This window comes from Rosa chinensis, chromosome 2 (assembly GCF_002994745.2).
Source record: "Rosa chinensis cultivar Old Blush chromosome 2, RchiOBHm-V2, whole genome shotgun sequence".
Classification (NCBI taxonomy): Eukaryota; Viridiplantae; Streptophyta; class Magnoliopsida; order Rosales; family Rosaceae; genus Rosa; species Rosa chinensis.
The window spans coordinates 28,765,737-28,778,017 of record NC_037089.1 but is presented as its reverse complement, the minus strand read 5'-3'; the positions used below and the strand labels follow the sequence as shown (position 1 = coordinate 28,778,017).

General features: G+C 38.2%; 1 protein-coding gene across 20 annotated transcripts; it reads left to right on the top strand.

Annotated features, from left to right (window-relative positions):
• The first annotated feature begins 4,787 nt into the window (after window positions 1-4,787).
• LOC112189331 (F-box/kelch-repeat protein At3g23880) lies at window positions 4,788-11,462 on the top strand. Of its 20 annotated transcripts, none has more exons than XM_040514945.1 (10): window positions 4,788-6,356; window positions 7,465-7,786; window positions 8,296-8,341; window positions 8,417-8,467; window positions 8,593-8,642; window positions 8,783-8,860; window positions 9,112-9,177; window positions 9,504-9,585; window positions 10,770-10,917; window positions 11,075-11,462. In XM_040514945.1, exon 1 carries the CDS (start codon window positions 4,923-4,925, stop codon window positions 6,087-6,089), a length of 1,167 nt encoding a protein of 388 aa, XP_040370879.1. In that variant the 5' UTR covers window positions 4,788-4,922; the 3' UTR covers window positions 6,090-6,356; window positions 7,465-7,786; window positions 8,296-8,341; window positions 8,417-8,467; window positions 8,593-8,642; window positions 8,783-8,860; window positions 9,112-9,177; window positions 9,504-9,585; window positions 10,770-10,917; window positions 11,075-11,462. The 20 variants fall into 20 exon arrangements, 18 of the variants coding, with proteins under 18 accessions (XP_040370879.1, XP_040370876.1, XP_040370873.1 ...); XM_040514942.1 differs by having other exon boundaries at window positions 7,465-7,916; XM_040514939.1 differs by having other exon boundaries at window positions 7,465-8,049.
• Window positions 11,463-12,281: the final 819 nt, after the last annotated feature.

Sequence of the window (12,281 nt, the reverse complement as noted above, 5' to 3'; positions counted from 1 at the left end):
GCAATAAACAAAGAGAAAGGTTATCAACTTAAGTGCACAACTTAGTATGAATAAGTTCATCTAATTGCAATCCTTTTCAATTAAATTCGATTCTTCTCCAAAACCTTTACTACTTTTGATTCAAGTTCACAAAACTATTAGGTGAATCATAAACTTAAACCTAGCACCAATTATACATAAACCCTAAAAGTTTCGAACCATTTAGAACAAACATATAAAAGATTTCAATCAAGCAAATCTAATTGAACAATCTCACAAAAGCAACTTAGAATCACAATCATAGTAATTGAAAACTTCATTCAATCATAGAATTCGGAATTTAACTTTGTTCAAATATTATTGTTAACTAGAACACATCCATACGAATCAAACAAGGGAAAATCAAAAGTGATTACAAGAAAGAAGGTTGAATTACACCGTGAATGGAGATGGTGATGAAGAACTTGAACGTTTGACTCTTGAATCTTGGAAGCAAGCTTTAATACTCACGGCTTCAAGGTGAATTATGGAGGGATGCTCACGGCTTCTTCTTCCTTCCTCCTCCCTTGCTTGAAATCACAGAAGATGAACTAGAGAATAGAGAGAGAGCTTCACGTTTTAGAGAATAATGTTCTGAATTGTAGGATGTCTGGAACGTCAACTAGAGGGGAGTATATATGGGGACGTTGGCCTTGGTCTTCAAGTCTTCATGAATCTTCTTTTATTTTCCAAAGAATTATCAGAAATTGCCACATAATTCCAACCAATCACAATTTGCCATGAAAGGCCTATTGTGTTGTCCAACCAATCAAAACTCTCCAAAATAAGTCTAAATCCCTTAAATATATATTATTACTGAAATATTTAGAGATTTATTCTGATTTTCTTCACCAATTTCGGCAACAATATCTTTAGAGAAAATAGGGGACGAATCTAGACTTATTTTGAACCTTTTCTTGTTGCACACACTTCTTCTTTCCTTAAAACTCTCTCTTGAATATCTCTTGCGTAATCTTTTTATTCTCTCATTGATTTTCACGTCATCTCCTTCTTTTCTCTCTTGGTATTTCACGGCAAAACCCTTAAACATGTCCCTTTGCGTCACAAACCCTAAAATCCAATGGGCTTTTATCCATTTTGCCGAAAATCCAAGTTAATCTAGAGAGTTCTTAGGCCATGTTGCTTCATCTTCAAGCTTTGATGGTTTCCAATGCCATTTCTTCATTATTTCAGTCAAGTTTCTTGGTTAGCTTCGGAATCTTGCTTGGTACACTTTCCTCTTTTGAACCGGGTTTCCTGGTTAGAACAGGAAAACTTCATTTCTTCATTTCTGCTTATTTGTGTAGCCGCTTGTGTCTCATCTTTACACCTCTCAACATTGGTTAGCTTCTCTTTCCTTTCGTGAGTTCATTTCCACTTTTTCACTCCAAGGACCTGAAAATAGAAACTATGACTAAAAATAGAAACTTTCCTAAAATGAAAAATAGAAACTTTCCAAAAATGAAAAATAGAAACTTTCTAAAAGTAAGAAATGGAAACTTTCCTAAACTAAAATGGAAACTTACTGAAAACCGGAAAAAGAAACTTTCCTAAACTAAAAGAATTCATTTAAGGAAATAACTGAGTAAATATGAGGAAATAACAGTTAAAACGTCGCATTAAAATGCTCATATCATACGCCGCCACATCGTACTAAGATAGGTGCACAGAGACGAATGGGCATCTATGTTGGATATGAATCTCCAACTATCGTCTGCTACCTTGAACCCTTGACAGGCGATCTCTTTACCGCTAGATTTGCGGATTGTCACTTTGTTGAGACAGTTTTCCCGTCGTTAGGGGGAGATAAAAACACAGATATTTAACAGGAACGACAGGAATTGTCGTGGTCTGTCCCCACTATGTCTCATCTCGATCTCCATACCGCACAGTCCGAACTTGAAGTGCGAAGAATAATCGAGCTCCAGAACGTAGCGGACACTTTGCCTGATGCATTTTCTGATGTTGCTAAAGTGACGAGATCACATATATCTGCTGCAAACGTACCTGCAAGGATTGACGTCCCAAATACTAGACATAACGCCACTCCCTTGACACCAGGAGATGGCGCCACTGCCCATAATGGCAGTGATGTGGTGTCTATGGCCGCAGGTCCTGCGAGGAAGTGCGGTAGACCGATTGGTTCGAAGGATACTCGCCTTAGAAAGAGAGCGAATGAGGCACAAACAAATCCTTTGATCATCGATACTCAAAATCCATCCTATGAGAATGTTCCGGATTATAATCATGTCCAAGAGACATCTTTGGGGGACGCCTCAATGTCAGAACCTATCCTTGAGAACGTAGAGATCTCTGTGAATTACACTAGTGTACATGGGACGTGGGAAAGAAACTCCATCATCATTGATGATGTATTCGCGTATTCGGTAGCGCGTGAGATTATTGAGACCGATGACATTGAACCACACTTCGTTGATGAATGTCAACGTAGAGCTGATTGGCCAAAATGGAAAGATGCGATCCAGGAAGAACTTGATTCTCTAGCGAAGAGAAAGGTATTCGGGCCAGCTGTGCCAATACCGCCTAACACCAAACCATTTGGTCATAAATGGGTATTCGTTAGAAAGTGCAATGAGAGAAACAAGATTCTAAGGTACAAAGCTCTCCTTGTGGCACAAGGCTTCTCACAACGCCATGGAATCGACTACGAGGAGACCTACTCTCCCGTAATAGACGTTATCATGTTCTGCTAACTTATCAGTTTGGTAGTTTCCTAAAAACTGAACATGCAGCTTATGGATGTGGTTACTGCGTATCTATATGGGGATCTAGATACAGAGATATACATGAAGGTCCCAGATGGACTTCAGTTACCCAAATCAAGTGGCTCTAAACCATAGAGCGCATTTGCAATAAGATTGAAACGCTCACTATATGGATTGAAGCAATCCGGATGGATGTGGTATAATTGTCTAAGTGACTACTTGATTGGGAAGGGATATATCAATAATGAATAATGCCCACGTGTGTTCATAAAAAGAACAAGTTCTGAATTTGCAATAGTAGCTGTTTATGTCGATGCCATGAACATAATTGGCACCCTTAAAGAGTTGAGGGAAACCGCTAAACACTTGAAATCTGAGTTTGAGATGAAAGATCTTGGGAAAACACAGTTTTGCCTCGATTTGGAACTTGAGCACCATGAAGATGGTATCATGATTCATCAATCAACTTATACCCAATAGATGCTTAGGCGTCTCAATACTAGCAAAGTTAAGCCTTCAAGCACCCCAATGGTCGTCCTTAGTCTTGATCCAAAGAAGGATCCATTCCGTCCAAAAGGAGACGACGAAGATGTGCTAGAGGCAGAAGTGCCCTACCTAAGTGCAATAGGTGCATCATCGTACTTAGCACAATGCACAAGACCGGACATCTCATTTGCCATGAACTTGTTAGCTACATATAGCTCTGCACCAACACGACGCCATTGGACTGGTGTTAAAGAAATCTTTTGATACCTAAGTGGTACAATCGATATGGGCTTGTTCTATCCCTATAGAGAGACGATGGATTAGGACCCATCATATGTTAAGAACACCACCAACAGTGGTCTGCGTTCTCTCTCCCCATCCTAAAATGACATAAGTGTTTTGGAAGGTTTTGCTTATGCTGGGTACCTCTCTGACCCGCACAGAGGACGTTCCCAAATTGGTTATGTATTCACCATGGGTAAGACCGCGATATCTTGGAGGTCTACTAAACAGACCTTAGTCGCTACTTCGAAACATGCAGAGATTATTGCTCTTCACGAAGCAGTTCATGAATGTATAAGGCTTAGATCCATAGATACTCATACTCGAAGTAATTTTGGTTTGGAATCCACCATAGATGAGCCTACTAGCATTTATGAGGATAATGCTGCTTGCATTAAGCAAATGAAGCAAGGCTACATCAAAGGCGACAACACCAAACACATATCGCCTAAGTTCTTCTACAATCAGTAATAACAAAAGCTCTTCAAGATCAAAGTGAATCAGGTTCGATTTAAGGACAATGTGGCAGACTTATTCACTAAGTCATTGCCCAAATCCACATTCGAGAAACATGTTGCAAGCATTGGTTTGCGAAAGTTATCTGAACTCCCTTGATCATAGTCATCAGGGGGAGATGTCCACATGTTGATCTCGAAATGTGAAGGGTGTGTTGTGCTCTTTTTCTCTTTCGACTGAGGTTATTTTTGTCCCAGTGGGTTTTTGTTACTCGGCAAGGTTTTTGACGAGGCAAAGAGAGAAGCACCGCGTTTGGGCGACACAACTCCAAGTAGATCCAAATTGTGTCTGACCCAAACTCTAGGTTACTTGACCTAGTGGTAATGAGGTTTTAATTAGTGATAATCTCGAAGAATATCTTAGAGACAGTCCCGATCACTTGGTCAGTAACTGACTAGGGATCATTTGCTCACTTACCGTCCGATTGAAATCGGACCCCTGGTCAGTTGCTGACCAGGTGATCGGGATCGATATTAGAGATATCCATTCATTGTATGATTATCTTTCCTTGTACAATTCAGATTCTATGAATTGTAATACTCTATCTATATAAAGAGCCCCTATTATCAATGAGAATACACACAACAATTTTCTCTCAAATATCGATTCCCTAAAACAAACGTTAAATTATCGTTTTTCACTTTTTACTGGGTACAGAAAATTGTACTAGTGTCGGTCAAGTCAAAAGACCATCAAACTCGTACTTCCGTTACTAGAATTCCAGATTAACTTGGGTTCGGTTTTGCGTAGCCAGAGACGTGTGACTTAGTAGGGTCTTTTCGGTCCTTTGAATACGGAGCAGGAGGAACAACTAACCCAACAACCGCATCTCAAACTCGACGCATTCGATCAAATACAAAGCCCAGAGGTCCCATCGGCGTAGCGGCTCCGACGATGAAGACCCAAAAACAACAATGGGGAGTCGAAGACTACTTTCCTGAAGAAATCGTGGACAAAATCCTGTTGAAGTTGCCCGTCAAAGAGGTTATTAGATGCAGCGCCGTGTGCAAGTTATGGAACTCTCTCATCAAAAACCCTACCTTCATTCAAACCCACCTCAAGAATCAAACCCACGACGGCGTTTCGGAGCTCCTCCTACTCAGCTCCGACCAATCAGACGATCTGCATTGGGATAACCCTGCAGCTTTATTCGGTCAGTATTCCAACCTCCGAAATCCAATTCACAACGACGACGACAGTAGCAATTGGACCAAAGGTATCAGTTACCAAGTGGTCGGAACTTGTAACGGACTCGTTTGCCTTTCTCTTTACTCATTTGACCGTGACCCATGCCCTCCTGTAATTCTCTGGAATCCATCCATTAGAAAGTTCGGGTTTTTGCCTAGTCCAAGTCTTGCCACTGATTGCTGCCGGAATGAAAGTTATTATTTCTGCTATGATTCTCGTATTGATGATTATAAGGTTGTGAGAATTGTCGAGAGAATCCATCGCGAGGTTGAGGTCTGGTCCTTAGCCTCAGGAGGTGCTTGGAAGAGTCTTAATAATGTTCCTGCCGATTTTTCCCCTTATAGACACTGTCATGCTTTTGTCAACGGTGCTTTTCACTGGGTTCAAAGCCGCCCGACGAAGGAGGAGGAGGAGGAGGAGTTTGCTGTTTCCGTTGTGGCATTGGATATGGTTGATGAATCATTTCGCAATGTTGAGATTCGCCAAGGTTGGAGTGGTCCACCAATGATTTCAAGGTACCATGGTGATGGGGATCAGTGCTGGCTTGCGTTATTTGAGTTGCAGGGAGACTCTTGTTTTGACTTGTGGGTCATGAAAGAGTACGGTGTGGCCGAATCATGGACTAAATTATTCAATGTGCGTCTGCTAGGATCTCCGGAAGAAGAACTTCGGATCGAGCCATTTGGTTTTACAAAGAGTGGTCAGGTGGTGGTCAGAATGGGTCGAGACGAAGAGTTCAATTCGTTCAAGTCTTATGACCCCGAGGACAAACAGTTTAGAGATTTTGGAAATCAGGCATATGACTACTACTTCATGGATTCTTTCGTGGAGAGCCTTGTCTTACTTGGCCAAACCAATGTTTTTTCTTACTAAGGAGGGACTCAGAATAATCTACAACAGCAGCTTCTGTCAATGTGGCTTGCTTTGCTTTCTGTTTGGATGAAAATATGTATCAGCCACTTGGTTTAACCAAGAGTGGTCAAGTAGCGGGTCTGATTGGTGACGGAAGCTGATATTGGTTCACCTACTCTGAAAATTTAGGGATATACCACTACTTCATGGGGTTCTTGGACAGCTTATTTTATTTGGCCGAACAAACCTTATTTTTTACCAAATGGGAATCAGAATCAACAACAAAAGGTTGGTTGCATTGGATTTCAGTGCTTAATAAAGTAACATGAATAGATTGCTTTCATTAATGTTGAGTTGTGTATTGGCCGGGTTCATTACTATAGGAAAAATGAGGACAGTCTCATAATTATGTATTAGTGTGGTTTCAATTTCGGATATTTTGAAATTTGCCTTCTGTTTGATCTTTAATTGGTTTCTCCTTAAAGTCCTTATTTGGTGTTTGTTCTCAAGAATCCCTTGCTTTTGCTGTATTAACAGATACTTGTCAGTTGGTATTATACTTACTAACATGCAACATCAATTCATCATGGTGAATTGTGCATTTAAGGTTTCAGTATTTTGAATTAGGCATTTACGGTAAGCACTTGAATGAAAGATAACAAAAGTAGTCGGTTTCTCATGTTTAGGGAAAATAAGAGCATGATTGTGTTCAGTACATTACTTCTATTCAATGGGTATGAGGTCTGCATTGTTTGATAAATGACGTTTGTAATGATGATAGGACTGCACTTGGACGGGGCTTTCTCGTTAATATGCAACAATGCTGCCCATTCAACCTTTACAATTTGCATTGAACTTTTGTTTTATGTTTTCCTTTGGTTATGGCACTGTCTTATGTTATGGCATCATTTTTTTATTTTTTTCCTTGACAACGTAGGGCTTCTACTTGATTCAGTTGGTAATATTGCTGCTATAGACTTTTGGGTTCTCTGTTTCTGTTCATAATTAACTGCAGTCTGCAATTTTTGATTCGGTTCTGGGTATTCTGGACGGAAAGGAATAAAAGGATCTTCAAAGACTACACAAGAGAGATTTAGGTTCTTACAGTCATTATGGGAGTCCTTATCTGTTGATCTCAAAAACTGCACTCTCTATTCTACTGTTCAAGACTAGAAGGCTGTTGTAACTTAGTTTGGTAGTTGAGGGGAATACCTGGTATGCCTTTTAGCTTTTTTTGGTCAAATTTGGACATGCATGGACCTGTCCATACCTGTTTTTGCACGTATCTTGGAATGGTGACTTGTTTTTACTCTGCCCTTTGAGCTTTTGTTTCATAGTTAAAACAATCTGCCTTTTGCTTTATACTCTGGCTCAGTGGCATATGGTGGAATTACAGGCCAAAGTGGTCAGCAAGGAGAAACCCTGCATCTACTTGGGCAAGCAAACTTGACTTCAGTGCATCACAGAAAGACCATTTATCTCGACTCTTGATGTGCAAAGGGGAATCCTTCCCGTAACATACCCAAGACCATCTTATTCTGTGGCATCCAAGGAAGAATCATATGCAGTCCATGCATGACAGAGACCTCATCAAGGCTAAGCTTATATCTATCAAGTGGCATGCAGCTTTGCCAAAACAAGAAATCACTTTCTTATATGGTTCGAAAGTGAACATAGCTTTGTCCTTTGGCTTCAGTGAGAACGTGCCCCTTCTAAAGGTCATTGCATCTGATATTCTTCACTTTGATCCTGGTGGATCTTGATTTTGTCTCCGGGTCAATGGGTGAATTGTCAGCTTCCGGACTTCTTCCATATGATGCAAGATGGTGCTTTCCAATCCTGATAATGGTTGGGATAGAATCAAAGCCATTAGTCCTCCTATCCGAATAGATATTTGATATTGCTGGACCATGAACCTTTCTGGGAGGACAATGCATTCGTTAAACATTTCATAAATTATAAATCCCGCATGTCTCCTTTTGTACGTTGCATGCCTTATTCTTTTGAGATTTTTGGACCATTATTTCCTCGTGTGCTTTGCACAATCAATATGGGATTAAGAATCAAGAATTGTTTTACACGAAAACATATCCATGTCTTACTGTAGACTATTCTATTTGATTTCTAGAGATTTTTTTTTTTTTTGGGAAGTAATGGGTGTCAAGTCACTAATAAACGTAATACTAGGTAACAACATATCATGATTTTGTGATTGGCTTCTATGCAGTTTTCGTTACGTCTTTTGGATTGGTTGGGTTATAGTTTGAGAAAGGGTGAGAGCATTTGTCTGTTTGTGATTATCTGTGGAGGAATTTTGGTTTGTGGTTTTGAATCGATTTCATTTGCAGAGGGAGCAAGATTCGTCAGTTTTGTTCTACTGGAGAAGAAGACAAATTTGGGTATACTCATGGACTGCAATCTAAGTGATGAATGTGTTTCTGGTTTTTTATTTTGAAATTTTTAATTGAATTGTTTATAGGTTGAATCTGGTTTTTTACTTTTGTTTTCTGCTTTTAATTTGCAGGCTGTGCATATTGAAGGGGGAGAGGTTTGAAGTGGAAGCAAAGAAAAGAGGTTTGCTTGTTAGTTTTATTCATCTTTGTTGTTGTTTTGTGTATTGTATCGGTTATGGATGTTTGGTTTATGAGATTAGACTTGATCAGACTAAATTGTTAATTATGGATTTGATGTAAGATGTTTGATTTTGATTGTAGACCGTTCGGGTAGGAAAAAGAACAGGAACGATCGCTGCTAGAATTTTGACTGAGTTTGCAAGGACAATAGAAGAAGAGGTATGTGTTTGATTTGGGTTTTGTGAAAATTGGGTCTCTTTTCACTGTCTACATTTTAAAACGGTTCGTAATGGTAGAAACAGTGTTGCAGTAGGTCAGATTCAATGTTATTTTGGATAATCACCAATGATCTAAGTCGTCAATGTTTTTTCTAACTTTCTCAAGTGAACCCCAAACAAGAGGGTGATCAATAAGATTCATCTCACGTCTTACCTTTACTCTGAGCTCATGCTAGCTCTTGACCCTTGCAGAGACAAGAAGAAGAAGCAGAAGAGAATTTAAGCATTGTTAACAACACCACTGGTTTCAACTCTCAGGTTACTTTCTCTTTCTGGGCTATTTGTTTTTCTCCCTCTCACATTGCTATGCTTCGCTTTGATTGGATTAGATTTTATATGTCCGTTGGAATTTTGGATGGGGAATTCAATATGGTATGCATGGATTAGTGGCAACACAGTAAGTAATGCATAAGATAATTTTGACTATCCATATCAGAGTTGTGCAATAGGTTGCCAACCGCACAATGCAATATTGTACATACAAGCAGGGTGAAACCCATGCCAGTAATAAATACAACTATTTTCTTTGCAATAATTATAATTCATAATTATTGTCTTTAACTAGTGCTGTAAATAAACTCCAGGAGAGCATCAAGAACATCAAGAAAAATTTCGATAGCGCCCTTGGGTTTGAAGAAAAGGAGAAGCTTGAATCTGCCAATCAAGGTACTTTTTCAGCACATACATCGCTCACATTGCTTCTACTTTATCTGTAGATTCGTTTGTTTTGTACATTTCTGTTTACAATTCAGAGAATGAGTTACATTCTATTGTTCATAAAGTAGAGCAGTGTTCTGATTTTTGGGTAGAAACTTGAATTTGTTATACACAATCAAGCTAGGAGGAAAAGAATATGTTTTGAGCTTATTGATGGGGCTTATATAAGTAGCATCTTTTTTTCCTACAGCATGGAACCTGCATTTTTGGTTGCTGTAGATTATGATTTTGCCTAGTGCAATATGATTAGTGTCTTAAGATAGGTTCTATTTTATAATGCATTAAAGTACTACAGTGTCTCTTTGCTTTTGGTTCCTATATCTGATTTTGAACATTAAAGTTTGATTTTTTTTTTTTTGGTATTCTTATGCTAATGAAAATTGGTTTCATTTGATTTCATTCATTAACATTACAAACTTCATTTGCTATTCAGTTGTTGGTTTCACTCTGTGCTTCAGACATTGAAGTGGCTTTTTACTTACTTTTTGTAAACTCTGATACATTTGAAATTGTCAGTGTGGTTTATTTGAGTTCCTTTCGCATATTTCCACAATCATTTCCTTATTTGAGTTATTTCTCAAGTTTTTCTGTGTCTTTTCCTTTTTTACTTTCAGGTACATGAACATATAAACCTTCAATTTGATAAATTCAGCTATACAATTGATAACAACTTTCAATTAGATTTTTTTCTTTTGGTGTATACTTCTGAACATTGTTGTTTTGTTGACTCTTCCTCCTTTTGTATGCTTAATAAAAAATTACAGAGAAAAAGAAACAGAACAGCTAGAATCTTAGTTCACTTCAACTAAAACATAATTGATTAGGTGACACTCAAAATGTTAACCTGTAAAGCTTATAGCACTTTCCCTTCATCTATCTGCATATTGAATGCACAAAAACATGTATGGACATCATTAAAAGAAATCTATAGTTAAATTGTAATTTAACTACATCACATACTTCTGATTTCATCTCCCTTTTTAGTGACATTTATGATTTGATTTGATTTTTTGTTTTTGGTATTTTTTGTCTTGTGTTTTTTTAAAGAGAATATGTTAGCCAATTTTTGATAGCACAATGGCTTATTTGATACACAGACTACTTGGCCTTAATGATGCTCTTAGTTTTTGCAGGTCAATACTATCAGGATAAATTCTCTTTGGAGACTGAAGATAGTTAGTGGTTAGAGTGAAGGTTCAGCTCAGTAACCGTTAAGTTAGGACGAAAGAGGCTAAAGTTCTAGACTGTGTTGTCGTCTAAGGCTGCAGTTTTGTATAATAGGTTCGTTTTTATTAAATGAAATATGAATTTTGTTCTTTAAAATATTTGTAGCAATCAATATTTATAGTTTCATTATAAGACCAGTAGTTCTGTGCAAGTCTTGTGCAGGTATGGAGTGAGTTGATATCTGACATTGAATTTTTTTTCTTTTCTAAAGGGCAACAAGGATGGTGAAGAGTATGGTGGAGGCTGAGACTTGAAAGATTTCGTAAATTTCATCAATGAGAAATGTGGGACTAGCAGAGATGCGAAAGGACAACTTACTTCCAAAGTTAGTACCATTTTAAACCAATGAACGTACCTCATCAGTTTCCTTACCAATTGTCTTCTCTTATGCATGTAGGCTGGAATAGTCTCAAGTTTGGATGAGTTTTTACTTTGTGAACCAGCTTTTATGATATGTAAAACAATAGCATATTTGGCAAGCATTGTAATTACTACTCTTATCGCCTATAAAAGACACAAACCCGCAGCATGCACGGGCGAACTTTCTAGTATAACTCTATGTATAGTTAATTAATAAAAGTTTTAGCAAATATTTTAGATGCCTTCTTTAATTGACGCGTTTGTGAATGCCGCTGTGCAAGGCCTCATTTCATCAGAATTATAAAGCTAGGGTATCGATCAACCATTACAAATTTTTATTTCTATTTATTTTTCAACTATGTTTTAGATATGCATATTATTAAATTGGGAAGAATTATCTCAAAAAATAATATTTTTTTTTCCAAAAGAAGAGTAAAATAGTAATTTGTTATCATTTTTTTTAGGGTCCTTGACTAAAAGCCTCAAAATGAGCTAAAGTTATTTCATTTACCTCAATAACAGATTTTTATTCCCACTAACCCAATTTAAATTGAAATGACTATTCTGCTCACTTCCTCATTAAATAACTACAGTTATTGGTACTCTCTATCTCTCTCCTCCCTTTGATCTCTCTCCTCTCTGTGTCTCTCTCTAGACTCTCCCCTTCTCTCTCTATGAAACCAAAACTCTCTCTCACTCTCTCTCTTCCCTCCGATACGTAGACCGGAGCCTGTTTCGCTCACCGATCTCTCTCTCGTTTGAGCGCTGGAGTCCGAGTCCGAGTCACGGCGGTGGAGACTTCGCGGCAGAAGTCTGATGGTGAAATTACAATAAAAATTATAATTTCTATATGAGAAACTCGTTGACAATAGGCTGAGGCGCGGGTATCTCGCTCTCTTTAAGGAGATTCAAGCCCTCTGCGGATGTCACACCCTAACCCGGAAAACTGCCATATATTTTTTTTTTTTTGAGTAAGGGTGTGAATAGCTTTTAATTGTCAAAGATAAGAAACACTTTGGCAAATAAAAACTATATTGAAAAAAAATGAGAATCAGAGG

Excerpts from the sequence above, each read along its gene's own strand:
- LOC112189331 (XM_040514947.1), top strand. The coding sequence starts at position 4,923 with ATGAAGACCCAAAAACAACAATGGGGAGTCGAAGACTACTTTCCTGAA.